The sequence below is a fragment of the Pygocentrus nattereri genome, chromosome 30, assembly GCF_015220715.1.
Source record: "Pygocentrus nattereri isolate fPygNat1 chromosome 30, fPygNat1.pri, whole genome shotgun sequence".
Classification (NCBI taxonomy): Eukaryota; Metazoa; Chordata; class Actinopteri; order Characiformes; family Serrasalmidae; genus Pygocentrus; species Pygocentrus nattereri.
The window spans coordinates 2,937,458-2,956,893 of NC_051240.1; the positions used below are offsets into that span (position 1 = coordinate 2,937,458).

A 19,436-nucleotide genomic window follows, 5' to 3' on the forward strand; every position below is an offset into this window, starting at 1 on the left:
GAAACATTTAATTACTTATGCTTTAATCATGTGCTTTCATAATAGCTGTTGATTTTACTTTTAAAAACTTTACTTAGACACATTCTTTTCATTTTATTGATCAGTAGGGGACTGTAGGATACAACTACTCAAATACCTCAAAGGCCTTAATCACTGATTCAGCTACTTGAAATATTACTTTACCTATTTCAGCTTTTGCATCAAGTACTTCATCTACAGCTTCAACTACTCTTCAACAACTGCTTAAAAAGTAGTTACTCATTAAAAAGAGCTGTTTTTCAGACTTCTTAAAATACCTGAAGTAAGGTTATATCTAGTTTATGTATTCTTTTAACTATATGAAGTGCTGCTTAAAAATACTACAACTATCTGTTTTTTTAATCTGAAGTAAGCTCACATAGTCTTCTTAAAATCTAGACTTTTTCTAGTTTCTGCTTTGCTTTTTTCTTTCCACCAGCCCTACTTAACTCTACTACACACCTACTGACTTCGTATTTTTATATTTTATAAGTGGTGTTTTGTTGCTCAGTTTTTTGTTTGTTTGTTTTACAGGCATGTCATCTGTGATTGAGGATACCAGCCCAGCGCTGTAGTGGAGTTTACACTCACTGTTAACTCTGCCTTTCTCTCCTTTTTTTCATTGTCACATGGTTCAAACCAGTGCTACTCTGTTCTTGAAGCTATTGTACGTCAGTGCTGTTCTTGATACTGTTGTACGTCAGTGCTACACTGTTTTTGAAGCTGTTTAAGTTCAGTATCTTATGTTCATGATTAAAGCATGTCAGTAATTGCTGTACAAATAATTGAGTACCTTAAATGAGCTACAGCAATATTTTGTTGAATATGTATCTTTCTGGAATTCTACTTTTTTGATTTATAAGAATTAAAGTAGCATTTGTAAATAAACAGTAACATACAGGCATATACTGTAAAACTGCAGTAAAATGCAGTCCGGACCCGGATGGCCGCTTACTACGCTGGGTTTGTCTGCACCCCCCGCCCCCATCCCCGTAGCAAGTCATGGACTTTGTGTGTGTGGGACTGTGTGCTAATGCTGAGGTGTTTTTTTTCTCTGTTCCTAGACTGAGTTCCCTTAGGAACTCAGTATGGGGGGGGGGGGGGGGGGGTTTGTCTCCTCCCTTACCCAATGTATTCTGTTTCTCTGTTCCTCATGCCGTCTTCCTGTCCTGTCTCCCCCCTTGTCATATTGTATGTGCTCGGACGGGTTGATCATAATTTCACTGGTTACTTTGGTGACTATGTGACAATAAAGGCTTCATTCATTCATTCATTCATTCAAAATCTTTTATTCTGCTGTCATACTGTAATCTAATATGCATTAACATACTGTCAAATTACAGTTCAAGCACTGTAAAATTACCATAAAATAGAGTTATTCTACTGTCATATACTGTAATTTAATATAGAGTAAAATACTGTTAAAATAAATTACAGTAGATGCATTGTAAAATAACAGTAAAATGCTGGCGTCTCTGCTTTGGCGTTTCTGAGCCAGAGGTAGTGAGAATAAGGTGCAAAGATATTTAAAGTGCTGTGATCTGTGAGTTTACGCAGTCAGATAACATGTGAGCACAGCAGTTACTGAGGTAGAATATACACAGTACTTGAGTAAAACACAGTGTTAGCAGCAATGTTCCAGATGCAAGAAGAACATCAAAAGAGGAGTGTGTGCGTGTGTGTGTATGTGTATGTGTGTGTGTGTGTGTATGTATGTGTGTGTGTTTGGGGTGGTGAGGGGTTCAATTCAGTCCTTGTGAGTTTACAAACCTGATTTGTTGCGGAAAAAAGCTGTTGCAGAGTCTGGCAGTGATGGAATGGATGCTCTGGTACCTTCTGTCAGACGGCAGTGGTGAAAAAGTCTGTGCAAGTGATGGATGGGTTCGTCCACAATGCCAGTGGCTTTGCAGATGCAGCGTGTGGAGTAAATATCAAGATGGAGGGGAAAGAGACCCCGATGATCTTCTCAGCTGTCCTCACTATTCACTGTAGGATCTTGTGGTCAGAGGTGGTGCAATTCCCAAACCAGGAGATGATGCAGGCGCACAAGATGCTCTCCATGTTTCCTCTTGTAGAACATGTTGAGGATGGGAGGGGGGTCTGAGCTTTCTTTAGTTTCTGCAGTAGAGGTGTGCTGGGTACTCTTGGCTATGGAGTTGGTGTTGAGAGACCAGGTGAGGTTCTCTATAATGTGGACACCAAGGAACTTGGTGCTCCTGATGGTTTCCACAGCACACCCAATGATGTTCAGTCGAAGTTGCTCACCTCACACTCTTTGGAAGTCAATAACCATCTCCTTAGTTTTGTCCACATTCAGAGACAGGTTGTTGGTTCTGCACCAGTCGGTTAGCCGCTGTATCTCCTCTTTGTGTGCTGACTCATCATTCTTGCTGATCAGACCCACCACAGTCGTGTCATGAGCTGCAGTTTGCAGTACAGTTGTGAGTCAATAGAGTGAACAGCAGTGGACTAAGCACATAGGCCTGAGGGGCACCGGTGCTCAGTATGGTGATGCTGGAGATGTTATTACCAATCCTGACTAGTTGAGGTCTCTCAGTCAGCAAATCCCAGACCCAGTTACAGAGACATGTGTTCAGGCCCAGCAAGCTCAGTTTTCCAATCAGCTGCTGAAGGATGATGGTGTTGACTGCATAACTGAAGTAATCTATAAACAGCAGTCACACATAAGTGTCTTTATTGTCCAGCGAGTGAGAGCCAGGTAGAGTGCGGTGGAGATGGTGCAGTCTGTTGAGCGGTTGGGGCAATACCCAAACTGCAGTGGATCCAGTGAAGGGGAAGTTGGTTTTTGATGTGCCTCATGACAAGCCTCTCGAATCACTTCATGATGATGGGAGTGAGTGCAACGGGACAGTAGTCATTGAGGCAAGAAACTGGAGACTTGTTGATGATGATGGACTTGGAGTGACTGCAGTGTTCAGAGATATGTTGAATATGTCCATGAGATCTGCCTGGTATGCTATCAGATCCTGGTGCTTTTCATGGTTTGACTCTGTGTAGGCTTCTCTGCACATCAGCCATGGACAGACACAGTACCTGAATATTTTGGAGGAGATGTGGTCTTCCTCATCATCATGCTGTGCTTCAAACCAAGAATAGAAGTTATTAAGCGCATCTGGAAGGGAGGGAGGGAAGGGAGGGATTGAGGTGTCTTGTAGTTGGTGGTGGTCTGGATGTCCTGCTACATGCACCATGTTTCATGGTTCAAGGCGCCCTTCGCCTCTCTGATGGCCTGGGACAGCTTGGCTCTTGCTATTCTGAGGCTTGCCTTATCCCCTGACTTGAAGACCTTATCGCAGGTTCTCAGCAGCATGCACACCTCAGCAGTCACCCAGGGCTTGTGGTTGGGGTTTGTTGTGAAGAGTTTGGAGACAGTAACATCATCAGTGCACTTGCTGATGATCCAGTCACTGATTCTATATACTCCTCCAGGTTGATGGAGTCACCAGAAGTTGCTGCTTCTCTGAACATCTCCCAATTAGTGCTCTGAACAGTCCTGAAGAGCAGAGAAAGCTCCTGGCGGCCAGGTTCTCACTTGCTTCTAGCCCGGTTTGGCACATCTGATGAGTGGTCTCTATGCTGGCGTGAGCATCACAGAGATGAGATCTGAGAAGCTGTAATGGGGGTGGGGCTTGGCTCTGTACTGATATTTCTGGAACAGCATTAATGTTAACGTTACCAGTGCAATGAGCTGTGGGATATATACTTAACCCGGTAGTAGGGGCGTAGAGAAAAACAGTTTGAATCGGTAAAACAGTCCAGTGGTATCTGATACACTTTCATCAATTTGTAAGCCTATTCTCAATTCAAATAAACAATCAAAACAGCAAAAGTTGGTACAGTTGTCAAGAAATCGATTTACTGACCCGAGTCAGTTTCCTGGTGTGAACACATCAATGCCGAACCAAATCATGTCAGTCGTGAACCAAATCTTATTGGCTCTGTAATGATCAAAGTGAGTCGTTTCCTATTTAACTGGGTCATTTTGAATCATAATCTGTGTATTGAGATGCGTATCACATTGTCAAGAGACGGATTCCGACCCCTACCCAGTAGTGTTCTGTATAGTTATGTTCAAGAAAGTGTCAAGTTTAACACATGCATGAACTTTGAGACAGGCCAGGAGACTGGGCATTAAGCTATATGGAATAATAATTTGAGCAGTAGAGTTGTGTAGTTATATGTGTAGAATAACTGCATGCTGCTCTCTTATCATCCATCATCAGAACGTTTTAGTTAAAACGTTAAATTGGTTGAAACCGGTTGATAGTTGTTAATGTTAAATTGGTTGAAACCTGTTAAAATATTACAATTGAGGTTTAAAACTGTAGATATGGTTAAACTGATGTTACCTGATGGCTGTAGTGTGTTAAACCTGTTTGAATATTACAATTCAGGTTTAAAACTGTAGATATAGTTAAACTGATGTTACTTGATGGCTGTAGTGTGTTAAACCTGTTTAAATTTTACAATCCAGTTAATTTAGTTAAAATTAAAACCTATAAAGGTTTAAAGCTATACAAAATGGTTAGAATGTTGTGACTTTATTACTGTAGAGTGTGTTCAAGCTGTTTAAATATTACAATTGAGGTTTAAAGTTGTAGATATGGTTAAAGTAGTGTTACCTGGTGGCTATAGAGTGTTTTAAAGCTGTTTAAATATTGCTTTTGAGGTTGAAAGCTGCAGATAGTGGTTAAACATATGTAGTCTGGTGGCTGTAGAGTGTTAAAGCTGTCTAAATATTGCTATTGAGGTTTAAAGCTGTATATAATTGTGAAAATTATTTTCCCTGATGTCTGTAGAGTGTGTTAAAGCTGTCTAAATATTCCTATTGAGGTTTAAAGCTGTAAATAATGGTGAACTTTATTTCCCCTGATAACTGTAGACTGTGTTAAACCTGTCTTAATACTACTATTGAGGTTTCTTCTAGTGTTTGAGAAACTCAGAAGACATTACAGAGTGATGAGTCTCCTCTCTACAAGCTCTCTGGCCTGTACACTGAAATGTGCAATGTGTGACGGATCTCTGACTCACAAAGTTTACCAGTGAAAGCGATCAGAGTAATGATTCTGAACGCTACAGGATCCGACTCTGAACCGACTCCACAGACAGAACTGTGAAGATGACACGTTTGATTCAGATGGCCGTGTGAATCGGCTCGACTGATTCATTGAAAAGAATCAGTTCATGAAAAGGATTCGTCGCTCGCGAGGCGGGAGCCGTCATTGCGCCTCTGCGTTCTGAGGTAAGTTAGGACCGAGTCCTGTAGCTCCGATAAATTACGGCTTTAAACTACATTTTACTGAACACACGAACATAAGTCACATTTCAGTTGGTGTCTGGGACATAATTCGGTCTATTTTGATATCATTTGTAGCTTTGCTAGTGGTGCAGTTCGTTATAAAACTGCTTAACCTTCGTTAGCTAGCTGCTAAGCTAACAGACTAACCGAGAGGCTGCTAGCTAGCGTTAGCTCGCCGACTAACTGCCGACTGTAGTTTCTGCCGGTTTTTCTACAGAAGCTGCACGAAGCAACCAAATTGTTAAAGTTTAAAGCTACACTGAGAGCTTTAGTTTGTCTTGTTTTGCTTTGTAATAACATTCATTGTAGCCTGTACACATTATAACGTTATCTAACATTAGCATACATTAGCCCTCACTTTACCTCACACACTAGCTAACCTTAGCTAAGTTAATGTGAGGGCCAATGTACGGGGCTTTAGAGTCTGTAGGTACCCTCACATTAACTTAGCTAAGGTTAGGTAGAGTGAGGGCTAATGTAGTGAACAGTCCTGCTGCTGGTGAATATAACAGCCCTCACTTTACCTCGCATACTAGCTAACCTTAGCTAAGTTGATGTAAGGGCTCCTTCAGGCTCTAAAGCCCCGCTAATTATGGGGAGTTATATGCACCAGCATTAGGACTGTTCATTACATTAGCACAACACATGTTCTATATGTGTTTTATTTATTGTTCTGCCTGTGTTTCTATGTATTTAACAGATTTTGTCATTGACTGCTTAACCTGTGTAAGTAAGAAATGTTGTCTTGGACAAATCACCATGTTAGTGTGTTTTTAGCCCCAGGTTTTTTAGTCAGTTGTGAAAGTTAGGACTTATGTAGTAAATATTACCAATTTTAGTCATTTTGATTCCCTTAATTCTTGAAACTGGTATGTACATCATATAGGTAGTTATGGCCGTGAGTTACATAAAGGGGAATTGCACCGGTTTCTCAAAATCTCTGCATAATTTAGTTACTGTGATTTAAAATAGTTAGAGGTAAAACATTTTGGTAAATTGTGCCAAGATAAAAAAGACTCTGATTTCTTTACAGTGGTGGTGACAGGAACCAGAAGTTGGGATGAGTACAATGCAAATACAGTAATTTAACAGCTATTTTACATTTTGTAAATGACAGTAAACCTACATGTGCCTTCTGAGTTTACACAATGTTGATGGCAAAATAGTGGTAAATCTGAAATAATAAATTTTCTTTAGGGACTGTTTTGCCTCACAACACCCTGCATGTATTCTGGTTCCTGTGACTGTTAACAGTTCAGACTCAGTATGTTTAGTAACACTCAGTAACAGTTCAGTATGTTTGTCTAGAATGGATCTCGCACCAAACCACTCTGAATGACTCTGTTTACACCTTAAACGTACCAGTGTGCTTGGTCCAGCTCATGAAGGACTCCATTAAAATGAAATCTGTATTGAAGGAATATTTATTGTCTCCATGAGCAGGATTAAAAACACATGGTCTTAGACAAGTCATTAGATGGACTGTTTGTTTTGTTTTTGTTGTCTGCTTATCTTTGTCAGAGAGCTGTGATACTATTTAGTTTTTGTTCTGAAAATGTGTCTTAGACAGCTCACTCTGTTCTTGCATAAAACACAAATGCATACTAAATTAATGATTTTTGTAGTGCTCAAATGAAATTGTTCTTCATTTACAATAACTTGCACACAGTGAAATAAGTTTATTTGTACACTGTGCTATTCTGTATTTATTTATATTTAATTTTTTTGTGTTTTTCTTTACAGGACATCTTTAAATCAGACATTGCTATTCTGTGTAAGTTGTGAATATTTTTTGCATGTTAGTCTAACAAAGTTCCTCTTTAATCACAAAACACAAGCATCTCTACATGTATAGACAAAAGCAAGTCATCATGTTATGCATGTGTGATGTTTTAATAAGCTTTATCAAGAGGGAGTGCTCCAGTGTTTTAGAAAGCAAGCTTAGTTTGTTTTGGACAGTATGTTATATAAGCTTTTATGATTAATTGTCTTCGTTCTGTTTCTGTGGCTTCTGTTTCATAGGAGATCTTCATTCACAGTAAGTGTTTAAAATTTCTATCAGATGATTCTTTGAGATACTAGGCAAGCCTACCACACATACCACACTACAATGTGCATTTCAACAGTGAACAGCTCAAAAACCAAAAAACCTTTTCCAGACACATCACCAACAGCAGTGCATACCGAAGTTACTGATTTGTGTAGAATCAAAACTACATTCTTCCTTTTTACAGTAATTCTTGTATCATATGAGTTGATAATGGAGATTAAACTTGATTCTCTCAATTCAGTTTTAAGTTTTCATCAAGTATTGGTGATAAACAGTCATCAGTTGTTCCTGTGCAGCAACATACATATGTCTCTGCTTATTAGATGTACTGTTTATCCTTAATTGTGTATTTCTGTGTATTTATCTTTACAGACCTTCATCACAGACAGTGCTGCCCTGTCTAAGTGTTCTCCTTTTCTGTGTGTGTGCGTGCATGCTACTGTGTTACGTATGTGGAATGTTACATATCTTTTAATGCCATCAATCCAGTAGAGGTGAATGAGTTGCTAGAAAGCCAGCTTTCTTTAACTTTAGACCATTTTTGTATGTTTTTTTCCTTCTCCCTATTCATGAAGCTTTGTTTTTACAGGCATTCTTCTTCACAAGCCTCGCTGCTCTCTGTAAGTTGGGAACATTTTTCTTGAAGGGGAATTGCACTGATTTTTCAAATTTGACATCAAACCATTCTGAAGGACTGTTAATGTCTTGGTGACTTAACTATAGAAATTTTGAAAAATCAGAGGAATTCTCCTTTAAGTCTAATAGTGCAGTACTAAAACAAACTTGAATGTCTTTTGTGAGCATTGTTGTAGACTGATGTCTTTTTTTTGTTGTTTTTCTGGCTATTACAGGTGCCTTCATAGTTGCCTGAGAGGGCACAGGGCATTCATTTAAGCTGACCAGCTTACTTGGTGAGTTTCCAGTTACCAAGATTGCCTTATTAGTTTATTATACACAGTGCAGCACTGATATGGCACCTACTTGCTTCACTTCATAAGACTTTAGTTTGCTTGTACATTTGTTTGCAAATGTTTGGGCATCCCTGATCAAAATATGTTAATAGATTCTAGTTTAACATTTCAGGGGAAAAAATGAAAGATATAATATTAAATGTGCTGGAACTTTTGCCCAGGCTACATTATTTTTTCACAGCATGTTAAGTTCAGTAAAAACAAACTTAAGGAACAGTTCTTTTTTATTTCTGCATGATCAAACCACTCTGAATTATGTCCTAATTTACTTATAAAGGCATTTTGACAAATAACTGGAATTCCTTTTTAATTATAGTAGTGCAGTGCTAAAACATTAGCATCAGAGTTTTTCAAGACTTAATCTGAAAAGTAATTTTTACCATTCTTAAGGTGAGTCGTTTAACACTTTACCATCTGGACTTGTCAAAGTATTTTCTTTGTACATGTTTTTCAGGGCATTATTTTTCTGTGATTATGTATTTATTTGTGTCTGTTGTAGACTGTGTGCATTTCTTTTGTTGTTTTGCTGTTACAGGCTGCCTGCAGGCTACAACCTGTACAGCTGGTCAGCTTCCTTGGTGAGTTGGTAACCAGGTACTGGGATGGTCCTGCAGTGCATTAGTCTTTGATATACAGTACAGTACTAAGATGGCTTGGATACTGATATGGCACCTACAGCCTTCATTTGTTTAGACTTAAATTATTCAAACTCAAAGCGCTTAAGGGGCCATGGTTTATTTAAAAAAAAAAAAAAAAAGTTAATGATATCGCGTTCCTTCACAAATGTTTTCATTCCCCAAACAAATTGGTTCCTCTGAATCTGCCCCCTGCATGATCCAGTAGCCTTTATATTAGAATTATATACGTTTCTGTACATTTCATGAGCCATTTTAATTAAACATGGGCGGTAAATGTTTGAAAGATGTTACTTTGTTAGAAGAGCTCTGCATAAATGTAACTTGGCTTTTTTTTGTGTTTTCACAGGTGCTGAAGGAACCAAACATCTCCCTCTCTCCCTCTATCCTGTCCTGTCCTATCCTTTTGTATCCTGTTCTGTTCTTTTTCTCCTCTATCTGCTTGCACCTGCAAGCTTTCTAAAAACGCCCTTCTGAAAACGCCCTTGTCCAAAATGATGAACCTTTACTTGTCCAAAATGATGAACCCTTGCCATCGTCCAAATTGAAGAACCTGTATTTGCATAAACACCAAATCCTGTGAGATTCTAACCAGATCTGTTGTACCCTGTATACTGTTTTCTTGTGATTTGTTTCAGGTCAGACGAATATTTAAAGAAGCAGTTTTTCCAGATGAAGGCAGTCACTACAGGGGCCCAAGACCATCTGCAGCTGAAGACACACATTCACATCATTCACTGAAACTGTAGTTACTGCTCATATCTCATAGCCGTACATTGCAAAAAAGAAACAGAACAGCTGCTTAAAGTATGTATATTTATACATGAATATTTACTGTTGAAGGATTTTAGGCTTGTGCATTTATTTAATTCATTTGTCATTTTATAGTTTATTCATAGTTTAAGCCCATTTACAGCTCTTGAGAAGGTGAAGAATCGTAATACTTGGGATTCAGTCATTTAATTTTTGAATTATATGAATGTTTAACGCTTTTTAGTGTAACTGCTAGGAACATCGTCTGGCTTTACTGCAGTCTGTATAAGCTTGTGCTGCATTAGTAGCTCTGATCCAGTTACTGCACAGTTTATACTGTTTGGCCCTCAGGTTTGCCGGTTTCGCTCATTCCTTGTACCGTCTGTGAATCTGTTATTTCTCTATAAAGTCCAGTCGTGTTTGTCTGAGCTGTTACAGTAGAAGCTTCACCTCCAGCCCTTTCCTCCTCTAGACCATCTCACCAGCTCTCAGCACAGCTGAGGCTCGGCGGGTGTGCATACACAGATCTCAGAAGGTGTTACTGAAGAATACACAGAAGGTGTTACTGCGCTGTACAGAGACAGGCGGGCAGGTTTGAGCGATGCCGAGAAAAAGTAAGAAAGTCACGCGCCGCGGGGCCGCGAAGGTACGACCCGGAAGTGCTAGCCAGGTGGTAGATGCAGTTAGCACACACGTCACAGCAGTGTTGGTGTCTCACGCCCAAGACGATTTAAGGTATGACGTGTAATTCCCTGGTGTTTCTCGCTGTGCTCTGTGAGAATGACCGCTTGAACGGCCTCGATCTGGACCGCGTTCTGGCGAAGGGAGACGCGCTGTATACTCTGGTCAAGCGCGCGCTGCTGAATGAAGGGAGGTTGATTTGTGACCTGCTGACCTTTGACGAGCTGCCCGGTACAGTAGAGACAGACTCGCGGTGTTACAGCATTATTAAACGCCCCCAGAGGTTCGGGTTTTTAAAGGACGAGGCGCCGCAGGGAATGGCCGAGTATGAGACCCTGGACAGATCGCTCCGCTGTCTGACCGGCGACGCCGCTACCGCGCTGCTGATGACCGGAGCCACATGCATCGCGGTGTTCAGAGACCGGGCGGGCAGGTTCGGGGTTTTTTGACTCTCACTGCAGAACTGAAGGTTTAACGGCTGCAGAGCACATGGGTACAGCGGTGATGCTCACTTTCGCAAACTTGGTAGACTTGATAGAAAGGCTGCTAATTCTGTATCAGGCGTGCCTCAAACTGAATGACAGTCAGCAATACGATCTCCTTTCCGTGTCCTTTATAAACAGATACGGCCACTACTGCAGACACGCAAGGCAAACTGTCTTGTGACATTCAAACAATAGTAGACCCAGGTTCCAGTCTACGATCTGATCTCTGCCAGTCTGTGGAACAACCCACGGCTAAATTAAAACACAAAGAAGGAGGCCATATTTACACCAAAAACAAAAAAAAAGACAGGGATAAACCGGAAGAACAGATATGCGAGTGATCTCAAATTCAGAGAAAAGATGAAACAACGCAGTCGAGTAAATTATACTGAAAATGTAAATTACAGACCTGCAAAGCAAAAGGCAGTAAGAGTGAATTACATGACTAACACAACATACAGAATAAAGCAAAAACAGTACATCACCAGCAGTTACAAAAATAATCCAGTTTAGAGAGAAACCGAGATGGTACATCACCCATAGCTACAGAAATAATCCAGAGTTCAGAGAGAAACAGAGAAGATACATCACCAATAGCTACAGAAATAATCCAGAGTTCAGAGAGAAACAGAGAAGATACATCACCAATAGCTACCGAAATAATCCAGAGTTCAGAGAGAAGCAGAGTCGGTACATCACCAGTAGCTACAGAAATAATCCAGATTTCAGAGAGAAGCAGAGAAGATACATCACCAATAGCTACCGAAATAATCCAGAGTTCAGAGAGAAGCAGAGACGGTACATCACCAGTAGCTACAAAATAGATGATGCTTTCAGACAAAGGCAGAAGCAGTATTTTAGGAAACTACATCAGACTGATTTGCAGTTCAGGGCCAGTTACAGAGAGCACTGCTTACTTCGGTCAAAAAACAGAACATCTAGACTTAAAATCTTACACAAGGTACGATGCGCACAAAATATACAGAGGAAATACAGGCTAAATCACTTCCAGCAGCAGAGAAACACAACAATACAAACACCACAGGAGAACAATGAAACCCTGAATCCCAATGTGCTGAAGGCACTGGTCCACTTTAAGGAGATAACGAAAGCTGGTCCGAGTTATATTTGCACAGTGTGTCACAGAGCATTGTTTTCTGATCAGGTCCGTCTGTGTGATCGTACACACTACCAAAATAATGCAGTGATGGTTTCATCTCGTCTGACAGGGCAATATTTTCACACCTGTTCTCCTAACTGTCCTGATGACTGTGTAACAGAAGAAAGGAAAAGTGAGTGGATCTGCCACAGCTGCCATGATAATTTATTAAAGGGAAAGATGCCTTCCATCGCCTCCGCTACAAACTCCAACTTGCACCGATTCCACCAGAGCTCTGCAATTTAAATATACTGGAAAGACATGTTATAGCCAAATATGTGTGTTTTGCAAAGGTCCTCAGTCTTCCCAAAGGTCAGCAGAGAGCCATTAAAGGTGCTGTTGTGTCAGTTCCTTCAGATGTTGAAACCACTGTTAATGTTTTACATAGACCGAGGAGCGAATTACAGCTGCTCACAGTGAAACTGAAAAGACGACTGTGCTACACAGGTCATTATCAGTTCCAGACAATATCTATGCAGAAAGTTCTTTCTGCTCTACTAAAACTAAAAGAAGTGCATTCTGAGTACAGAGATATTTTGATAAACAATGTGGAGCCAGATGAATTATTTGATGACCCAGTAAATGAGGAGGAGGATGATGATGATGCTCCAGTGGACACTGAAAACACTGGCAGAGAGGAAACACCACAACAGAATCCTGAGAGTGAACAGCATGATGAAGGTGAAAGCACAGAACAGCAGGCAGGACTCTCCTTAGACACATGTCTTCAACCACCAGACCTCGGTCAGCATTTGTTGTCATATAATGATGGAGTTTTTTGCCCCTGCTGAGAGGAATAATCCAGTAAGCATATTCAAAGTGCCTAAACTGGAAGCAATGGCCTTTCCTGTCTAGTTTCCTACAGGTGAAAACACATTTGATGAACCTCACAGACACACAGCTCTCTCACCCAGCAGATACTTCAATGCCAGGCTGTTTTCTGCTGATAATCGCTTTGCAAGGGACACAAACTACATTTTCTTTGCACAGTTTGTGACTGAAATGCATTTAGCTACTTCAAGCATGTCCATTCAGCTGAGAAAAGCCAAATCCATGACCCGTGATGGGCGAAGAATCAACAGCGCACTGTTACAGGATAAACAAGAATTAGATAAACTGGTGAGAAACAATGAGGGAACCAGATTCATGCAGCCCCTGAGAGGAACACCTGCTTACTGGGAAAAAACCCTGAGAGATCTCTTTGCCATGCTCAGACATTTGGGAACTCCCACCTTCTTCTGTACATTCAGTGCTGCTGAAATGAGATGACCTGAGGTAATCACAGCCATTAAAGCACAGCAAGGTGAAACTGTGGACTTCTCAGCCTTGGACTGATCAGAGAAATGTGAGATTCTGCGCAGTAATCCAGTCACAGCCATGCGCATGTTTGAGAAACGTGTAGAAGCTCTCATGAACCTCTTTCAGTCTCCTGCACAACCCATCGGTGAAATGATTTTATAGACAGAGATCTCGTGCAAACTGCCAGACCCAAACCCAGACACTGAACTACACAGAATCGTGTCAGAAGTACAAACGCACAGCAGAAACCACAAAATCATGCAAAAAGAACAATAAACACTGCAGGTTTGGATTTCCTAAACCACCTATGGCAAAAACAATCATTACACGACCCAGGCCACCCCCTGACACTGAGTCAGATGATGAGACGTACACAAAACCAAAGCTTCAGCCTGTCTGGGATCTGTTGAACGATGCGACTCAGCACTTTGACAGCATTACACAACTGCTTGAAACAGTTGGTATGACATACCAGGATTATAAGGAAAGTGTGAAGTCTCTCTCTACATCCAGTCTGATTATAATGGAACGTGAAGACTGCTGGGTAAATGGCTACAATCCACTGCTTCTAAGAGCCTGGGATGCCAACATGGACATACAGTTCATCCCGAACCCATACAGCTGCATAATGTACATCCTGTCCTATATTTCAAAAGCTGAGCATGAAATGAGTGACTACCTGAAATGAATGATGAAAGACACATGTCCCAGCTCATCTGAGAGTGAAACCATGAAACAGGTCATGCAGGCCTATTCCAAAAACAGAGAGGTCAGTGCTCAAGAGGCTGTTGCTCGTACCTGCAGTTTGAAACTGAAATCATCATCTCGTGCTGTGATTTTCATACCCACAGACGACAGTGCTGTACGGATGAGTCTGCCTATGAAGTGCTTACAGGACAAAGACCCTGATGATGAGAATGTGTGGATGACTGGATTAGCAGAAAAGTACATGGCCAGGCCGAACACACCAGAGTTTGAGAACATGTGCATGGCTGAATTTGCTAGTGAATATTGAATTGTGTATGCAGAACAAAGAATGGGTAAAAATTTTTCTGTTTTGCAAAATAACATGGGACACATAAAAAAGCGCACCAGAGGGAAACCTGCCATCATTCGTTTTGCTCGTTTCTCACAGCAAAAACACCCTGAAAAATTCTATGGAACTCTGCTGAAACTGTACCTGCCACACCGAAGCGGCGCACAGCTTAAAACTGCCCAATTCAACACTTATGGATCTTTCTATGCCTTTGCTTCTGTAAAACTGCCAGGAACAGAGACACTTCAGCTATTGTAAATGAAAACAGAGAAAAGTATGAAAAGCACAGTGAAGCTATTGAACAGGCCATTGAAAATTTTGAACAAAATGGTCTGATTGAAGATGCCTGGACTAATTTGGCACCAACAAATGAACTGATCCGTTTAGAATGCATGATAGAGCAGGAACCAACAGACCCCATTAATGTAACTGAACAGGATGATGTCCCTGATTACGCAGCATCCAAATCTGAAAACAGAACAGCTATGCCTGTAATGGAAGCTCCACAGAGGAGTTCTGCAGAAATCAGAAAAATGTATCAGAGTCTGAATGAGACACAAGCAGCTGTGTTTTACTCTATATGTGACTGGTGCAAAAGAAAAGTGCTGAATGAAAACCCACAACAGTTTTTTACTATGTTGCTGGAACAGCAGGAACAGGAAAGAGCCACCTCATTAAGTCAGTTTATGCAGAGGCCACAAAAATACTACAGAAACTGCCATGTGTAAGTGAAGAAGCTGACATTTCCAAAGCCACAGTGCTACTGACTGCATTTACCGGCTGTGCCAGTCATAACATTCATGGCAAGACGCTCCATGCACTTCTGAAACTCCCAAGAAGCCTGAAGCCTCCATATCAAGGGCTGGGAAACACTCTGGATGAGATGAGGGCAAACTTTTCTAATGTACAGATGTACAAATGTAGATGAGATTTCCATGGTGTCAAAGCCGTTATTTGCATATGTGAACTGGAGACTGCAGCAGATTAAAGGCAACGATAAGCCCTTTGGTAATGTCTCCATTATGGCTGTTGGTGACTTCCATCAATTACCACCACTAGGAAAAGCCAAGCCGCTGTGTGTGTATGAGCATCATGTGCTGGACTTTTGGAGAGATCATTTTAAGATGATTACACTGACAGACATCATGCGTCAGAAAGATGATCTTGCCTTTGCTGAGCTGCTGAACAGACTGAGAGTGAAACAGAAACATGAGCCGTTGTCTGATGCTGACAGTAGTATGCTCAAACAGGTCATTAAATCACCTGAAGACTGCCCCTCTGATGCATTACACATATTTGCTACCAATAAAGAAGTGGATGGTTATAACTCAGCAGCCATAACGTCACGATTTTCAGACATCACTAATATAGATGCAGACGATTATAAAAAAGACCCCCGATCAGGCCACATACAGAAGCAAGGAGCACCTTTTAAAGGATAGAAAGGTGATCTTATTGACACACTGCAGGTTGCAGTTGGTGCACGAGTGATGCTTACCAGAAATATTGATGTGCAGGATGGACTGGTCAATGGATGTTTTGGTACCGTGGCTAAAATAATCACACAGACCTGTAACAGTGTTCCTGTGGTACAGATGATTGGTCTTGAGCTGGATAACACAGATGCAGGACAGAAACACCGCAAAAAAGTGCCCGGAGGATCAGATAATATTGTTTACATTGAGAGAGAGAAGGAAAGTCTGAGAAAAAAGGGAACAGTTCGGAGGCAGTTTCCTTTAAAGTTAGCCTTTGCATGCACTGCTCATAAAGTGCAGGGAATGACCACACACTGTGCTGTTGTATCACTGAAGAAGGTATTTGAACCGGGTATGGCTTATGTTGCATTAAGCTGAACTACATCACTGAGTGGACTACATGTCATTGACTATGATGAGAAGAAGATTTTTTGTGACCCTGAAATCAGCGCTGCATTGGTAAATATGCCAAAAGCTGACCTTCATGTCATCCAGCCACTTCTCCACATAGTAAGAGACCCAAATCTGAGCTCAACTCTGAAGATAGTACATCACAACAAAGAAGGCCTACAGAGTCACATTAAAGATCAAACACCATCATGAGCTCCTCCTATCAGATGTTCTGTGTCTTACTGAGACTCATCTGACTGGTTCTGCTGTTCCTGACTGTCTTCAGTTGAATGACTACAAACTGTATAAGCGTAACAGACACACATCCTACACAAACTACACACACTTGTCAAACAGAAGTGGTGGAGGAGTTGCTATTTATGTGAAAAATGACATTCAAGCTCACCCAGTGCAGTATATACAGAATGTAACTGACCTGGAGTTTTTGGTGTTAAAAGTAGAAGCCCCAAAACAGGCTCTGATTGCAGTTGTCTACAGACCACCAAACTACAGACTTTCAGATTTTCTGCCAAATCTTGCGGCACTTTTGACTTCGTTGAACATCATGGACTTACAAACCAGTTGTTGTGTGTGGTGACTTTAATGAAGACCAGCTGGCTACCTCAAATAAGCCCATTTTGAATTTATTTGGTTCAAAAGATTACACCCAAGTTATAAACACTGCCACAACAGGGAAAAATACACGTTTGGACCCAGTGTTCCTTTCCAATCCACACACCACCACTGCAGCAGGTGTTTTACACACATATTACAGCTACCACAGTCCTATTTATTGTGTTTTGTAAGATTGAAAATCTATGCAGAATTTTTATTAAATGAATTAAACATTTTAAAGTTATTCATATTTATAATAGTATATAATTAATAAATGAATTAATAATCAGACTAACAATAATGAAGAGCTATAGAAAATGTCAAGTTTATCAACTGACTCCTTTCTGAAGAACAAAAAATGTGTGCATCTCTCTCTCTCTCTCTCTCTCTCTCTGTGTGTGTGTGTGTGTGTGTGTGTGTGTGTGTGTTATACAGGCTCATCCTCTCTCCACTCGTTCCTGATTCCACCTCATCCTGGCACCAACCCTGGCTCCACCTCTTTGTGATTCCACCTCATTCTGGCTTTATCTGGGCTCTAGCTTCACTTCATCCTGGCACCACCTCTTCCTAAATCCACTTTGTCCTGTCTCCACCTCATCATGGCTACACTTAATGCTTGCAGTAACACTGGCTTCACCTGTTTATGATTCCACTTTGTCCTGGCTCCACCCAGTTCTAGCTCCAACTATTCCTGAAAACACTACTAAAAAATAGACACATCAGTGCTCATCTTACATTTGCAAAAAACACACTTTTTTTTTACTGACTGACCAATCAAACATTTGCAAAAATAGAGCATAAATATTACTATTCAGGATTAAAGCTGCAGATAATCATTAAACTGATGTTACCTGATAACTGTAGAGTGTTAAACCTGTTTAAATATTACAGTTGAGGTTAAAGCTGTAGATATGGTTAAACTGATGTTACCTGATCACTGTAGAGTGTGTTAAACCTGTTTTACCTTAAAAAGAGTTCCATCCTAAATTCTGTGCCACCTTAAATTTAGTGCTAGGTTAACTGCAGTTCCACCTTAAAGTCTGTGCCACCTTAAAAGAAGTTCCAGCTTAAGTTGTGTGCCATCTTAATTTTGTTTCTATGTTAATTAACGTTCCACCTTAAACACTGTGCCATATTTAGTGCTTTGTTAATAGCAGTTCCACCTTAATTTTTTTGCTATGTTAATTGAGGTCTCACCTTAAAGTCAGTGACAAGTTAATAGCCTTTCCACCTTAAACATAGTGCTATGTTAATTGAAGTTCCACCTTAAATTTATTGTTATGCTATGTTAGTTCCACCTTAAAATTCTGTGCTGTCTTGGTGCAATTCCACCTTAAAAGCAGTTAACCCTTAACAGAGCTGCTGAGAATCAGGCTGGGAGTTGGTGAGACATTGAGCTCCGTGCCTGGTTTGTAGGTGTTGTGTGAGAGAATGATGCATTGTGACATCATGTCTGGCAGTCTGCCAACAGCCTCCCCATTGATTCCCTATGGGGAAAAAATCCACTTTGAATGTTAATATTCCGGAAACCGTACGTCGGATCGCTTAGAAAAGCACAAGCAACCTAATCAGGTATAGGCCCTACGATCCTGTAAAATTTCATGGATCTAGCTCGAAAACTGTTTAAATTTTGAGCGTAGAATAATAATAAGAAGAAGACGATTACGAAGAACAGCCAACTTAATAATGCAGTTTGATAGAAACTAAATGCTCCAAGACTCCTGAGTTGCTGCTCAGAACTGTGGGGGGTGTCACAATGCAAAATGATTGCAGTGGCATCTTCCAAATAAAATGAAGACCTAGGCTCTTGTGACAGCGGTTCAACTGCACACTTGAGCCCCCCTCAGAAAAACAGGTCAGTTTGCTGTTCTCAGCTGCTCTTAGGTAGGTAATAGTGGACTAAGTGAGCAGCACAGTGGCACAGTGGGTAGCACTGTCGCCTCACAGCAAGAAGGGCCTGGGTTTGATTCCCCAGCTGGGTGACCAGGGTCTTCTCTGTGTGGAGCATGTTGTCTGCTTGGGTTTCCTCCGGGTCCTCCGGTTTCCTCACACGGTCCACAGACATGCAGGTAGGTCAATTGAATATGTTACATTGCCCCTAGGTGTGTGTGGATGTGTATGTCTGTCTGCCCTGCGATGGACTGGCGACCAGTCCAGGGTGTATCCTGCCTTCCGCCGTTGACTGTTGGGATAGGCTCCAGCACCCCCCATGACCCTGAGAAGTGGCTTAGAAAATGTGTCTATGTATGTTTTTTTGGAATAACTACTCATAAATTACCAATCAATTCAACATTAATTACTCAACAGCTGAGTCTAACAAGGCTCCTGGTGAAATGCCAACTGCTAGACATTTCTATTAATTTCTAATTAATAAATAATAATAAACATATCAAATATGAATTGACAATTTATTTGATGCTTTGCCCTTTCATCCAGTTATTTTCAGCATGCAACTGAAGCAAGGAAACCAAAAATATAAACGATACATAACTTCAGGGAGAACCAAACTAACAAACAAAGATAAAAGAACATTACAACAACACTATTCT

At 40.9% G+C, this 19,436-nt stretch overlaps 1 protein-coding gene across 1 annotated transcript in view; it reads left to right on the plus strand.

Annotated features, from left to right (window-relative positions):
* Window positions 1–10,348: 10,348 nt before the first annotated feature.
* Window positions 10,349–19,436, plus strand: part of LOC108416206 (choline transporter-like protein 2) — a 37,737-nt gene continuing 28,649 nt past the window's right edge. The window contains exons 1-4 of the mRNA XM_037536338.1: window positions 10,349–10,393; window positions 10,527–10,861; window positions 12,602–12,816; window positions 14,223–14,375. Coding sequence (XP_037392235.1) covers window positions 10,349–10,393; window positions 10,527–10,861; window positions 12,602–12,816; window positions 14,223–14,375 — 748 coding nt within the window. The remainder of the gene's footprint in view (window positions 10,394–10,526; window positions 10,862–12,601; window positions 12,817–14,222; window positions 14,376–19,436) is intronic.